General features: G+C 38.7%; 1 protein-coding gene across 50 annotated transcripts in view; it reads left to right on the top strand.

The window, feature by feature from the left end:
- GTDC1 (glycosyltransferase like domain containing 1) overlaps positions 1-16,268 on the top strand; it is a 376,627-nt gene that overhangs the window by 294,721 nt on the left and 65,638 nt on the right. For 32 of the 50 annotated variants that reach the window (XM_077956021.1, XM_077956001.1, XM_077956029.1 and 29 more), the window contains one exon: positions 15,989-16,156. In XM_077956021.1, coding sequence (XP_077812147.1) covers positions 15,989-16,156 — 168 coding nt within the window. 50 annotated transcript variants of the gene reach the window in all.

The raw sequence follows: 16,268 nt of genomic DNA, 5'->3' as shown, positions 1-16,268 counted from the left end.
TCTTGCCTCCATTGGAGGAGAACCACCTTGCCTATCCAATAGCACAGGGACATTATGTACAACAAATTGAACAGGAGGATCATCTATAGCCCAAGAAAGAAACTGCAGCTGCTTTTCTCTACTTTGTAACGTTGGCAGAGGCTCACAAATGACTTTATTCTTATTTTTAAATTGAAATAGTTTGTGTATCTTCCCTACCAAAGTGACACATGCTTATTCTGGAAAACTATGCTAATACAGACAAAATAGGGGAAGAATGGTTACAAATCAATTTTTACTACCATCACTTGCCACTTGGAGATTTGATGATGGTAATGAGGATAAAAGGCTGAGGTTTATTTGAGTACATACTCTTGCCTGGATGCTGTGCTAAGTGCTTTACATAAATTAGCTTATTTAATCCTCCCCACAACCCACTAATGTCAGTAATGGTATTATATCCCCCTTTTTAGAAAAGGAAACTGAAGCCCGGAGATGTTAAGTGAATCACCTGAAGTCACACAGCTACTAGGTCATCTAGTAGAGGGAGCTAATTGAATCTGACAGTGAGCCCCCACTGATTTCCTAGAGTTAACTGATTAACTCTGTTGTGTATGTTACAAATATTTCTTACAGTTTTGTGGGTTGTCTTTCAGTTGTATTTATGAAATTTGTGATATATTATTTCATTTTACACAGATGAGTCCATTCTTTTTTTTTTTTTTTGAGACGGAGTTTTGCTCTGTCACCCAGACTGGAATGCAATGGTGCAGTCTCAGCTCACTGCAACCTCCGCCTCCTGAGTTCAAGCAATTCTCCTGCTTCAGCCTCCCAAGTAGCTGGGATTACAGGTGTGTGCCACCATGCCTGGCTAATTTTTTGTATTTTTGGTTGAGACGGGGTTTCACCATGTTAGCCAAGCTAGTCTCAAACTCCTGACCTCAGTTGATCCACCTGCCTCGGCCTCCCAAAGTGCTGGAATTATAGGCATGAGCTACCGCTCCCGACCAAGTCCATTCTTTTCTTTTGTGGTTTCTACCTTTAGCACTGTGCTTGAAAAGGCCTCTTCTAACCTTAGATTATAATGTAGGAAGGAGAAAAACATGCTAACAGTACCAGAAGAAATTAGCCACAAGCCAGAAAGCCATAGTGTCTTCCCATGTTGTCACCCACAAGAAGATGATCTGAGAGTGTGATTGAAGGCAATGGTGGAAGGGAAACTAAAACTGCTCCCTCATTATACCCTATAAAGTCCAACCTGTTCAACAGATCAGTTACTTACACATCTGTTCATGCCTTCTCCCCTCTCCTTCAGGCTTCTAAAATAGGGACTAGACTGGGAGGAGGGATGAGAGAAAAGGGGAGTAAGCTAGTTACATAGCTGGTGCTGTTTGAGGGCCTCTCTTAGGTATCAGATGCCTTTGGTTGGGTCTTTTGTATGGCACTTAGTTATGTTCTTTTGAGACACACCTGTGGAGACCTCATACACAGAGGTAGTACGTCTGTCATGGATGAAACCCTGTCTGGGTGACTTCTAATCACCTCCTTTTCTCAGATCATACCCCACTTGCATGTACCTTGCCTTACAGGCCCAGTTTTCTTAAAACATGGTCCTTTCAATACTGTGTAAGCCTAGCTCCCTCCCCGCACCACTAGACCCAGAGGAAAACACATCAGTCGTCTTCTTCCTTACAAATGGTAAAAATAGACACTAATTCCATTGCTTGTCTTTCTCCTTGACATGCCATGTTGACAACTTCGGTCAGTCTCCTAGCTTCAGAATCTCAAATCAGGGCCATCACCATGATCTATGCCCTATATTTTAGGAAGCATGCAGTAGGTTCTCCCAAGAATTCTGTGCTCTGTTCTAGGAGTGGAAGGAGGCAGGTGTTGAGTTTCGGCAGTTTGGCAGCCATCCAGCTTGGGGAAAGAGATGCCAGCCCCTCTCCTGGCAGGCATCCCAGTCTCTACCCTTTTCTTATATAGGCTGTTAGAGAGTGATGGGGTAAGAATATTTTACAGATAATATTTCTGTCTTTAGCAAGTCCTGCAGAGGTATGCCTGGCACCTCTGTTTAGTGTTTGTAGGTATTAATCCTCAGCATTAGAGCCTCAACTGAAATACCAAGATGATAGGAAAAGTCCCATTCCACATCCTACGATAATGAAGTTATTTCATGTGATGGGGATATCATGTAATAGAAAGATTCTAATTTTTTTTTCTTTCAAAATAGATTGTTAGTTATCACAGATGCTTTCTAATTGGTGTATTACTCTTTAAATAGTAGTCCAAGTCATCAATAAATTGATATTCATTTCTTCTGGAAGTATAACCCCATTACAATAAAATGAAAAAAAATTTATATCAAAGGAGTGTTCTATGTAGCAAAGCAATTTCTATGTCACAGTGTGTAGTCCTTCAAAGCAGTATTTTGTTGATCTTAGTGACAACAAATTCAATATATCTAATAATACTGCATAGCAGGTCTTCATTCTCTTTCCTGTTGATGTGACAGTCACTCTTTAATGAAACCTTATTTTGTATACCATTTGCATTGTAGATCAGGAATGAAGAGCTGAGTTTGCTTAAGCAATAGCTGATCTGTTTATACTTTTTATATTCTTCCATCAAGAAATAATTACCCTTCAACCAACCTTACCTCTTTCCACTTCACATATGCAAGCCACCTAAATAAAACATACTCAAATTACCAAACCACACAGCAGTATACAGAAACATTCAGGACCCAGAGAAGGAGAGAATAGTGTATGCATAACCTTTTCCACTTCATCATACCAAGGCATTCATTCATTCAGCAACTGCATAGTGAGCACGTACTGTGGGCCATAAACCTGCTAGACAACAGAGTTGGTTTTGCTCATTTATTTACACAGGGAAGTAAAGAATAAGATTTGCTTTAGTTCGAGTCCTATAAAATTGGAATGTTATTTCTGGCTTAACAAAGATATCGTAACACAATTTTTAGTATCTCATCGATTTGTTGCGTATAATTCTCTGTTGAAATACATCTACACATGGATTGGTTTTAAATGGCCTTCAACAGTTTACTGCAGGGCCATCTGGCCATTTGCTGTCTGTATTCCCAAACTAATGTCTAGTTCTAGAATAATCCAGCCTTTGACACCATTAGGACTCAGTTATACCCTGGCATACATTGCTGAATTGTTAAGTGTGTATAAACTACAGCATGTATTGACAGTTCAGGTGATACACACTATACTTGAAGATAGCCCATGCAGACTCTCGATACATCTAAATAATGGAATAATTACCTTTTTAATTTACAAGAAAATTTTTTATTTTATATGAGAACTCCATTGAATAATACCTTTTCTGGAATATGTATTATGTGATTAAAGGTATATAGTTTTCATTTATACCCATGTTAGTGTTTATAGAGATGTTTGTGCATCTTTGTGGCTCTGAGCCACAATAACATTAACACAAACTCTGAATCCATATTAAGTCTCTACTGAGCATATTTGCCCATATTCGTGAACTTACTTTTCAAAGAAAAAATGTTTCAAGGTGGAAAGTAAAAAACTCTTCTGCAAATAATGTTGAACCTCACAGTAATGTTCACTATATTCTGAAAGAAGACCGTGGATTATTGTGATCTTTAAACAACCAACGTGCAAAAATTTTTCAAAGCTCAGAAGAGGGAAATTTAGCCATAGAATGTTAAAAGGTCTGATTTTTCTTCTAATTATTTTCCCCATAAGAGCAGAGATTTGAGTTTGCATGGGCACTCTATAAATACCTGCTGGTTGCCTAACAGCTTAAGTAAATATCTTAGACTTTAGAAGACTAGTTCTTTTTTGGTTTTTTTTTTTTGTTTTTTTTCTTTTTAAGGAAAAAATAAAACCTGGATTCAGACCTCTTTCCATTGACTCACTTTGGTGCATCAATAGCTCTTCCAAGTCATGCTGAGTAATGCCTAAAAGTGAACTTGTCACCTTCCTCACCTCTTCACAAAACCTTCTCTTCTGATGTGTCCTATCCATTATCTAGTTCAAAAGTTTCTGACTTTAAGCAAGTCGGAAACCGGCTCTAATAACTCACTATAGGATTAGACTCTCACGAACTTCAGATACTAGGACTTCAGGATAGAGAAGATAAAGTAGGTTTTAAAATAGTGGTATACGCCTGTAATCCCAGCACTTTGGGAGGCCGAGGCGGGCGGATCACAAGGTCAGGAGATCGAGACCATGGTGAAACCCCGTCTCTACTAAAAATACAAAAAATTAGCCCGGCGCAGTGGCGGGCGCCTGTAGTCCCAGCTACTCGGTAGGCTGAGGCAGGAGAATGGCGTGAACCCGGGAGGCGGAGCTTGCAGTGAGCCGAGATTGCGCCACTGCACTCCAGCGTGGGCGACAGAGCAAGACTCCGTCTCAAAAAAAAAAAAAAAAATAGTGGTATAAGAAATAAATCGAAAACATGAGAAATAAAAAAATAGGCCATAAAAAATGCATATGATTTAAAGGACTAAATAGAATTTTTATATATTCATCAAAATTAACTCAGTGGACATGCTAAGTATTACACACATTGATAAAGAGAAAATTATATTCTCAGGCCTGTAATCCCAACACTTTGAGGGGCCGAGGTGGGCGGATCACAAGGTCAGGAGATCAAGACCATCCTGGCCATCATGGTAAAGCCCTGTCTCTACTAAACATACAAAAATTAGCTGGGCGTCTGTAGTCCCAGCTACTCGGGAGGCTGAGGCAGGAGAATTGCTTGAACGTGGGGGGCGGAGGTGGCAGTGAACTGAGATCGCGCCCCTGCACTACAACCTGGCGACAGAGCAACACTTCATCTCAAAAAATAAAACAGGGAGAGAGAGAATTGACAGCCTAGAAGCTAGATAGTAAAAATTTAAAAGAATATAACAAAATGGAGGAAGAAATTGAAAATAGGAAAAATGTTGAGCATAGTGGCATGAGTCTGCAGTCCCAACTACTTGGGAGACTGAGGCAAGAGAATTGCTTGAGCCTAGAAATTGGAAGCTTCATTGAGCTGTGATCATGCCACTGCACTCCAGCCCAGGCAACAGAGCAAGACCCCATCATTTATTTTTTTATATATATATACACACACACACACATATATATATTTATATTTATATTTATATATGTAAATTTTTAAAAAAAGAAAATAGGAAAGAGATGTTAAAATCTTAAAAGATGAGAATCCAACATATGTCTAATAGGAGTTCCAGACGGAAAAAAATAGAAAAAATTTTAAGCGGCAATATTCAAATAGATTTTTGCACAATATTTCCAGAGATTACAAAAATCATGAATCCCTAAGATAATGCATGTATTTAGTTTTAAAAGATCAGAGAGTACACAAAAGTTTTATAATAAAAAGCAAAATCATCTTCCTCAGTCCTCCCTACCCCCATGCCCCATACCTTCCTCAGAGGATACTCTGAGAGAATTGTAGTCATTTCTTATCTTGCTATTTCTTGATTTTTTAAAATGTGTGAAATCTATTGACTTTCCTGCCTTTGGAAATGATTTAGTTTGCTCTCTTTTATAAGCGTGGACTCATACACACATTTTCCCTTACCCTATTTTTCCAATATGACTATATCTCAACTTTTTGTTAAATAAATATTGTGTTTACAGCATTATTACTATGTAAAAAGTGTTCCCTGCTGAGCCTCATTGTGTTCTATGATTAGATTTCCTTTCCCAAACAACTCTTCATTTTTTACTGGAGCTAATTATTACTTTGGGTTTATTTGCTTGGTTTCTTTGTCACTATCAACAAATCCATTCCCAAGCTCTGTCACTGTCACTAATTCGTCTGCTCAATGCTGGCCACATTAGGAAACCTATCATTTCCATTTTTTTTCTTGGATTCTACCTTCCTGGAGGCCTCAATTCTCTTGCTCCTGTTTGTTCTATTTGCTCTTTGGGCCCTTGGGTCAACTATATCCTGGATTCTATGTCTTTCAAGGAAGCTTGGTTTACTTTTTGCTTATAGAGGAGCACATCCACCAGTATCTGCTCAAGAAAAAGGGTACATAAGAGACTTGATTGCCTGAAAATGCCTCTAGCCTACCTCACATTTGATTGATATTTGACTATTGAACTCTTATTTAAAATTATTTATTTTAAAATTTTGAGGTCATGTTTCATTGTTTTCTGCTTTTTAAACTTCCTCCTGAGAAGTCTGACGGCAGTCTTTTTCTGACTGCTTGCGTCTGACTTCCCTTGCTCCATCACCCAAAAGGTATTAGGACCTTCTGGTTTACTTCTGATATTCTGAAATTCTATAATGATCCTACTTGGATTGAATTTTGGTTCCTTTATTATTCTAAGAACTGAGTCCATCAGTAAAAATAAATTTCTTATATTTTTTTCTTTGATTTTCTTCCCACACTATTTTCTTGGTATTCACTTTCTTCAACCCCTAAATTGACCTTATTTTTCTCTTTTCCCATCCTCCTCCTTTTTGTTTATCTTTTTGTTCTGCTTTCTACAAGATTTTCTCCACTTTATCATTCAGCGCTTCCATTGATTATTTATTTATTTATTTATTTTTTGGTTATGATATTTTTAATTGCAAGCACTCTTTCTTGTTCTTGGATGTCCTTTCTTACTGCATTTGTCTTTTCTGCCATGGATTCAATTATCAATGTGGATATTTCTTATAGGATTTTTTTTTTTTAAGTTTTCTTCTGTTCTATACCTTGTCTCAGTTTCTTCCAAGTGAAACGGGAAAAGTTCCCTTGTTCCCCTCCCAGGGTGTACAGTGGGGGTGTGACTTGCTTCTTCAGTGCCCCACTGCTCAAACCTCTAGGAGAGCATACAGACAGGGAGACTGTGGGGCTCTGACCCCATGGCAGTATCTAGGGGTGTGTGTTTACAGCTAAAGCCCCAGTGGGCATGTGTTACAGGGTGCTCTTTTAGTTTTGCTATCGGCGCCTTGTCTTAACCATCTCAATTAAACCTCTACCTTGTCGCAAGGTCAGAGGGCTTTCTGTATCCTGGGTTCTTTCCTTGGAGTACCGGAAGAATCGATCACACCCGGTGCCTGTCGGTGAGTTCCTCTGGATGTCCAGCCACTCGTGTGTTCCTCCCTTGATGTGCTTCTCTCAATATTCAGCTGCCTGTGTGTCTGCCTGCTGGGGTCTCGGGGTTTTTATAGGCACAGGATGGGGGCTTGGCAGGCCAGGGTGTCTTGGGAAATGCAACATTTAGGCAGGAAATGCCTGTCCTCACCTAGGTTCATGGAGGTTTAGCCCTAGCCATGGACCCCACCCTCCTCTACCCAGCACTTCCCTTCCCCCATTCCCTATCACTTAAAGGGACCATGCTTTTCCCTTTCCAGCACTTACATATCACAAGTTCCTTCCTTATGCTTTGTCTTGTTTATTTCATGTTATGAGTTTTCTTCAAATGGCTGGTGGTTCCTGGCTGTCCATTCATATCAGAGAGCAAGACTGTGACAGATGATTAGAAGTTCTCTGTTCAGAGACAGGACTTGTTGACTGGTGACCTTTTTCATGGAATGAACAAACAAATTCAATTATTTTGTTGTGGCATCCCCACATTTCAGTTTCAGTAAGTCAGTTTAGTTAGTTTCCAGAGAAAGGCTCTTACATAATTTACTAGAAGGGGAATCTCCAGCTATCTGGGAGCCAAATAGGCGATAGGTTCTGGAGAAACATCACCAATGAATGGGTGTACTTTCACTTCACTCACTCTTGCCTTTGGCCTCCCCTGGTCTCCGGTTTAACCCCTCAAGTTAGGAAGCATCCTTTCTGCTGTTGAAGTGGGAGCTGCATGGGCTTAGAGAAGTTATCAAGGGGTTTGTTTTCTCTCTATGTAAAATCACTATCAATTCTTCTGTTTTCAGTTTTGCTCCACAAGTGCCCCTCTATATAGAGGAACCTGGACTGATAAATTCCTGAGCCTTTCAGAGTTTCTGTGGAACACGCAACCTTATTCTTGGCTAAAACTACATACACACACACAAAAAAAAAACCCTGCATGCTTATGGACAATTCTGCCTCCTCCTCTCTGCTCAACCATCACTCATCCATCTGCTTTCCATCTTCTGAAATTTGGTTCACATTCTTTTCCATTGCTGTCCTTCCCAGTTTTTCATTTTATCCTTGTGAGCCTATGCCTTTTAAATAAATTCCCTACCATTATTTTAGTAGGAATTGAAAAGACAAGGGAAGATTGAACATTGGTGTTTGCTCTGGCATGTTTGCCCCGGTCCATTCAAGCCATATCCTGAATGTTTATTCAGACCCACTCTGACCCGTCACTTGTATCATTAAGGACAGAAAGGCCTCTCCCTGCTTATTTTGCAAGCCTCATCTTTGTCCCTTCCCTCCCCACACTTTCCCATCTATCTCTGCCCAGTCAATGCTCTGGCCATATTTTGCTTTTTGTCTCTGAACCACGTTCTCTCTTGCCCTGGGCTTTATGCACATGCTGTTACTCTAAGCACATCCCAGCTCTTGCTCCCATACCTGGCTAACTTCTAATTATCATGGAGGTCACGGCTTAAGATCAGCTTCTCTACAGAGCCTTCCCTGGCACTAACTCCCTTTCTAGGGCTGGGCTCTCATTTGTATCACCTAATTCTTTCCTGATTGAAGCACCTGCCACATTATATGTTCCATGAGGACATCTTAGCTAATTTACCTGGCACATAATAGGCACTTTTAATTTTTGTTGAATGAGGAATGACTGTTTCTTTCTCTGAACCTTTTTCACTCAGTGTTTTCACTGAGTATTTGCTGTCTTTGCCTTCAAGCCTTGCTTATATTGTAATTATAAGTAATGGCCCAGCAAGTCAGATATTTCAAATTTATCCATCTGTTTTATTTTTACTCCCTTTTTCTGAACTAAGAACTACTAAAAAGTGTAGAAAAGCTAAAGTAAGTAGAAGTGTTTATACCTCATTTTGTATACTTAAAGGTTTTATTTCAAATGTAAAATTAACAAAATAATGTCTTCCAATATTAATTCTGGATGAGGTCAGTTTCTGTGGCTTGAAAATTAGATAGCAGTATAATCAATTTGAATTGAATCAGTACTTAGTGTCCTAACATTTAATGTGGGAGCCAAAAGAAAAAAAAAAAAAGGTGGTTATGTTGAAAGTTGGCTTTGCTGGTAATTTTGATATATTCAGGTTGTGGATAGGCAAATGAAAAAGAAAAAAAGACTAGATTTTTGATGTCCATCTGTTCATGCTTCAGAGATCTGGAAACTGAAGTTTTAAATTTCCTGGTTTTATTTTCCTGGTTTATGCAGCTTTAAGAAGGAAAATGAGAGAACCTCTCAGAAAAATGAAGGAATATAAGTAAAGACAAGGAAAAGTAAAAGGCAGAAAACAGTATCATAGGAAAGACATAATAGAAATGGAGGAATATATTAGTTTAATTAATAACATTGGACCTTTTTGCAATTAATGTATCTCTATGCGTGAGTACAATTCCTTGATTCGTATACAAAGGAAAAGAAGGTGACATTAAAAGTACCTGCCTTAAGTGGATGGCAAAACTATAAGAACTAATAAGAAAAATATGTCTTGAAGAAGGCATGGGTCTCTAGTTTATAAAGTAGGCTCAACTATGAAAGGGCCAGTGGAGTCTTGGACTAGAGTTTTTAGAATGTTGAGTGTTTCTCTCATAGTGATTAAATGCCATGATGATCTTCATCACTATTATCAATAATAAAAAATAATGGTCAGTAATAACTGAGTTCTTAATATGTGCCAAGCAACATGGAAACATAATTCTGCAAGGCAGTCTTATTGTTATCCCCATTTTACAGATGACATAACTGATTCTTAGAGAAAAGACTTACCTCAGGTCAGCTAAAAAGTGACAGAGCCCTGAATTTACAACCAGTCAATATGCCTAGACCCCTTTATGCCATTTTGCCTCATAATAATAAGATAATCATTAGACTTGATTAGATGCTTAATCCTTACCTCTGTGAAAAGTCCAGGACTAGCCTTTCTTATTGTACAGATGAGAAAACTCAGGTTTAGAAAAATTAAATCACTTTATTCACAACCAAATTTTAAAGAAAAACTCCTTTCCTGAAACACAAATCTTTTTTTATTTTTTATTTTATTTATTTATTTATTTATTTATTTTGAGATGGCGTCTCGCTCCGTCGCCCAGGCTGGAGTCCTGTGGCGCCATCTCAGCTCTCTGCAAGCTCCGCCTCCCGGGTTCACAACATTCTCCTGCCTCAGCCTCTGGAGTAGCTGGGACAACAGGCATCCGCCACCAGGCCTGGCTAATTTCTTGTATTTTTAGTAGAGACAGGGTTTCACAGTGTTAGCAAGGATGGTCTTGATCTCCTGACCTCGCAATCTGCCCACCTCGGCCTCCCAAAGTGCTGGGATTACAGGCGTGAGCCACTGCATCCGGCCCTGAAACATAAATCTTTAAATTTTTTTATTTATTTTAATTTTTTAAAAAGTAACATTTGGGCTGGGTTCAGTGACTCACACCTGTAATCCCAGCACTTTGGGAGGCCGAGGCGGGTGGATCACAAGATCAAGAGATCGAGACCATCCTGGCCAACATGGTGAAACCCCATCTTTACTGAAAATACAAAAATTACCTGGGCATGGTGGCACATGCCTGTAGTCCCAGCTACTGAGGAGGCTGAGGCAGGAGAATTGCTTGAACCCGGGAGATGGAAGTTGCAGTGAGCCAGGATCGTGCCACTGCACTCTAGCCTGGCGACAGAGTGAGTGAGACTCTTTAAATAAAATTAAAAAAAGAAAGAAAGAAAAAAAAAAAAGAAGGAACATTTGGTTTTAGAATAAAATTCACATACATTTTCTCCTTTTTATTCCCCAAATTTTCTCATCAGTTTTGATAGCTTGTTCATCTTTCATAATAGTATATTTTTGTCACTGTCTATCAACATAAATATAGTGTCTCCTTCTCTGTTACTTTTCTGATACTCTGTTCAGGAAATTTGATCCATCATAGTGTTGTCCCATTGCTGTTTTTCTACCATAGTATTCAGTAAAATCATGTCATGTTCCAAAGGAGACTCTCCAGTTGGAAACACTGTCCTAGGAGAATTCTTGTATGTGTTTGGAAGGAGGAAACTGATCCTTTCTTCAATACCAGTACATTTTCCCATCCTATTTTCAACCTCCAAGTAATGGCTTCCCCTAAAAAAATCATGGAATAGAACACATGATGAGAGACAATTTTTAGGGTTTCCATCTGCTTTATTGATGCTATAGGAGACATTTGATTCCAAAGGTAACGAGAACACTTGTGAATAAGGTAAATTCTTACATAGAAAGTAGAGCAAATGTACATGGGAAACAACTACTTCCTCTTGCTTGGAAGAGATTACTTCAGATCTATATTGGGAAAATCTTTTATTGTTCTATACCATCGTCATATTAAATGAGGTGAATAAATAGAAGCTTTTGAAACTTGGCTTCTGAGTTACAAATAGAAAAAATGATGAGCAAATTATTAAGTTTGGAAAAAGTTAGGTCATTTGAGTGATAGAGGTAACATAGTTTAGTAAACACAGTTTAGTTTAAAGATTATATGGGTAATTTACAATTTGGGGGCTAACAGACCAAAATCAGTATGTATAAAATGTCACTTCACATACTAAAAGCTTCATAGTGCAGACACAACCTCTTACACATAGAAAGATCTTAAATATTTTTTGAATGAATATTTGCTAACTGAGTCAACTCTGTGACTCGTTCACTGACTGACTAGGGAATGTAGTGTTATTCAGTGTGGCTTAAATATGGACATCATGAAGGGGAACAAGGATTGGCGAGTTTACTTAGATTTAGTAAGCTCCTACAACATGTCATGCCCGACACATGTTCTCCTTTTTAATGCTCTCGAGAAATTTACAAGAGCGGATATTACTATCCTAGTTTACAGATTAGAAAACTGAGGTTCAGAGAAATAAACTGATTTGAATAAACTCCAAAATTGAGGAAGTGCCAGTGTAATCCTGTGTACCAACACAGCCTGGATTCTCTCCACTTCAACATACCTGTTGCTTGAGTGGAGTAACTTGAGGTGCTTCATAGAGATTTCTTTATCTGTCCCCTAAAATAATCTTCACAGGCTTACTATGGTACCTGAACATATCCCATTTGTGATTACTTCTGTTGAATTAAGATATTGCCTCTGTTGAAAGGTATAACGCATTGAACACCAAATATGATGAGTGCATTGTGACAATTTAAGATTAGTTTCCAACACGACCAATAACACAGAGCCCAGCATGATTCAGAGCTGGATCCAAAGTGGGACTTAGTTTCAAGACAGGCTGCAAGGAGACCCATAGTGGCAGTGGTGGGTGGGGGGGTGGGTGGGTATTGGGAGTTACCTGGGCACTCAGAAAGTAGTATAAAGACCTTAGGAAACTGACCACCAGTGGGCGGAGAATGCTTTAAAGTGGAGGTAGGAAAATAAAGATTTCCTGTTTTCAGTTTAGCCTAGGACTCTGCCAAACTGTGTTGAATTACTAGAGTAAACCTTGTGTAAACGAGAGAGTTTTGTTGTTGTTCTTAGAGAGCTCTTTTTAGGGGGGAGTGGGGATCGTGAGAAGTGAGTGTACATATGTTAGCAAGGATGGCTCTGGGTTTGATAAACATTTGTTCTGGCAACATGTAAGGTAGCTTTTCTTATTCTCATACATTCATAAGGACCTTAAATTTTCTGCGTGGGAGGAATATATCCTAAAGGGATTTTATAAAATTGAATAAGACAAACTGCTCATACTAGTAGGCAGTTAAATTAGCAATGTATACAATGTAAAACACTTCGCAATTAAGAGAGAATGGGGAATTTAGGCATAATTATTTAAGTTAAATAATGCTAATCACATAAACCGTATTGCCAGAAGAGGCCATATAAGCAAATGGTATAAATGAGGTTATCTGGAAAGTGTTAGATTTTCAGAAATGACTCTTAGAAATGGTAGTGGGAAATAAAAATATAAAAGAATAGACTGCTGGAAATAGAACCATCTTTTCCTTATGACAGCCCATATATATCCCAGCTGTTGAAAGGACAGACATCAGGAAATGATGCACCTTTTAAAGCAGAGAAGAGAAAGCTAAAGCTTCTCTTTTTAACAATGGAAGATTCTCTTTTCAATGGAAGATGCTGTCTTCGCTAAGTGTCGTAGCCCTGGGACCAGACATGGCTAATGAGGTCAGTCTGATAACTACAAATTTTCTTTCCATTTCAGCATGTATTACTCAGGCCAATAAGTAGGGTTTGCTTGTTAATTTTGACTACAGCTGGTTTCTGTGGATCCTGTTTTTCCTATCTTATCACAAATTCTTCATAGTCCAAGCAAGACAGTCTTGCTCAGTATCCTGTGACACAGACTGCTGTCAATATTTCATCTTGGCTTTAAAAGTTTGTACCATGAGAAGCAAAATTTCAGTCACCAAGCATTGAATACTTAACAACATAGCCTCACAGCCACGGTGGGGCTAGCTGGTGTTCCCCCAGAGCATTTGTGCAGTGTGCATCATGATTGGCTCATCTGTGATTCAAGTTTATTTAAATAATATTCTGCCAGAGTTTCTTACTGAAACCTCCTGCATAGACATGTGCCACCTATTTTATGAATATTAGCTGTTAGCCATTACCAGTAAAGAAGAGCATGCAGCCATACTGCAGCCAACCAGTCAAGGATAAGTGTGTCTTTCTGTTTAATGATGTGGTATCCAAACATCTAGTTTTAAATTGGGATGGGTTTCCTTGCTTTTGATTCCTTTATTTAGTGAAGATAGTGTGATGAGGAATGGGGGTGTATGTGTATGCATGAGAATGCCATATCAAAATTTTTTCTTTTATAATTTATAGGTTATATAAATCTGCTCATCATATAAGTGATATATTGGACACATGTGGGCTAGCATGATTTTTTAATTATCTTTGATATTTGTTTATGTGGCCAGATTCTAAAAATGTTAATTTTATAATTAATTTCCAGCACATTGTTTGGCAACAATGAATAGTTTTTTGTTGTAAATCACCCAAGGCCTTAGATTGCTGAACTGCCTCAATGTGTCTTCGCAGTTAGTTTTGGAAAAGTTATTTATTTTAATTTCTATTTTCCTTCTCCTCAATTTGGTTTCTATCCAGGAATCTACAGAAATCATTTTGATAAAAACTGTTGATATTTTTTCTGCTGTCATCCATATTAGCCTTGAACCATATTTTCTGTCAGTTTTTCACTGGTTCTCCTGCTTTATTTTAGACGTCCTTTTGTCTACCGTTCTGTCACATTGGTGTATGGCTTCAAATTTGGCTTTCATCATTTTCCCACGTAAATGTATTTCTCATTCCTTTTGCAATCTCTATTATATTAAATATGCTACTGCCCATCTGGCTGCCCCATGCTTCTCAGACTCTGGCTATGCACCTCCTAGGGCCTCGAGTAGTATTTCCCAGAGTATCCTTTGTTGTCCATTAATTCTTAAGCTGTGTCCTCCAGGGGTGCGTGAGGAGGAGGCGGACAGGTTTCTTACTCCAGTAGGCTTGGAAAACAATTATCACATCCCCATCATGTATTAGGTGCTCAATAGGTACTTACTGAATGAACAAAAAGCGTTAATGAATGAACATATTTATAATATACAGTAACATGTACTTTGGGAAGTTTATAGTAAAGAAATGTTTAGCTTTATTTAACTTAGCATTTTCCAAACTTGTTTTCCCACAAAACCATCTCTGGTGCAACATCTACATGTGTCCCATGGAATCAATGTTGCACAAAACACACCTGTGAAACACCAGCCTGAGGGATACAACACTGTGGCTCTACTACTCATCTGTCCCCCAAAGCTGAGCTAGAACGTGAGACACGCTGAGCTTCATCAACTCCCTCTCTCCTTGTCTGCCCCATGTAGGCCAGTTTCCTTATTCCAGTTACTAACACCCTTATATCTCTTCACTGACTCAAATACAGAATAATCTTTTATCAGTTACACACGCTCTTTCTTTCTCTTTAATCATACACTAATTAATATCATTTTTTTCACCTGCTATCTTCCAAATGTGTTTTGAGAAATAAGATGACTAATAATCTCTGTCATATGGACTTTTACCCTTGGGCATTTATTTATGAGGTTCTATAGGTTGAACTTACTATAGTAAGTACTTTTTATTAAAATCTCTCAAAAAGACAGTTGTGAGGAGTGTATTCCACCATGGCATGCGTTTCAGCCATGATATTCTCTTCAGTGGCACATGAATCAACATGAATGTCCCAAGTTGACTTGTTTCATGTTAACCTTATTGCCTGCCTTTTGACTACCTCCGTGAGTCAACTGCAAATACTCTAGCCTTTCGACTAGAGCAGAAATAAGCTAAGGTGCCCAGAGCACTTCTTTTGCTTACCATCAGTCTTAGTGGCATATAAAACTGCTCTTAAATCTAGTCTTTTCCTGGCTAATATGAAAAAGGCAAAGGCCTTTGGTTATTCCTATAGGTCGATCTTAGGTTTGTGTTTGGACATGGGGTCTGTGGTAAGGGGTATACATTTAGGTCTAGAAAGTGCTTGTTCCAGCTGTGTCTTTAAACATTGCCCAACATAGTACTGGGGTTTTGTGGCAATGCCTCTGGAACCATACTGGCAGACAGAGGTGGGGAGGAAAGGAGTTTGAGAGGATGGGCAGCAGGAGAGGGTCTCTGTTTCTGTTTTACATATTGGCTAGTGGTTGGAAAGGAGTTGGGAGTGGAGATCCCAGGACTAATAACAGATTGGAAATGATTACGGCAATCAGAATGTTTCTAAAGATAAAAATAGGTTCTGGTGGAGTTTCTAAGAGATTTGGAAACAGGAAAAAGCATTCTGGAAGATGGACAGTAGAGTTTCTTTAAGAGAAATGGGGAAATTACTAAATGGGAAACCTGACATATGTGGATCACTATTTTTCTTCTGACCCTTTCTTTTCTCTCTTTCACTTCTTACCTCAGGACCTTTTCTCTTCTCATTAGCACCTCCACCAGAGTTGGAACTGGGAAAGAGAAAGGAAGTGTTCAGACATGTGCCTATTTGCATAGTCACGTTATTGAGTTAATGCCAGGACAGCACAAACATTCTGTCCAGTTCTATAGAAAAGCCAGTTTCACCCCATCAGTAAGGTATTATTTTCTTTTTTTTATTCGCATAGAACAGTTTATTGCCAGGCTTCTCTTAACTGTACATTATAAATAGTGTCTGATTAAGAATGTTCTGGATGGGTTAATTAGTGTG

The sequence above is a fragment of the Macaca mulatta genome, chromosome 12 (assembly GCF_049350105.2).
Source record: "Macaca mulatta isolate MMU2019108-1 chromosome 12, T2T-MMU8v2.0, whole genome shotgun sequence".
NCBI classification, from domain to species: Eukaryota; Metazoa; Chordata; class Mammalia; order Primates; family Cercopithecidae; genus Macaca; species Macaca mulatta.
Note: the sequence above shows the minus strand (reverse complement) of the source record. Positions and strands in the feature narration are given on the sequence as shown.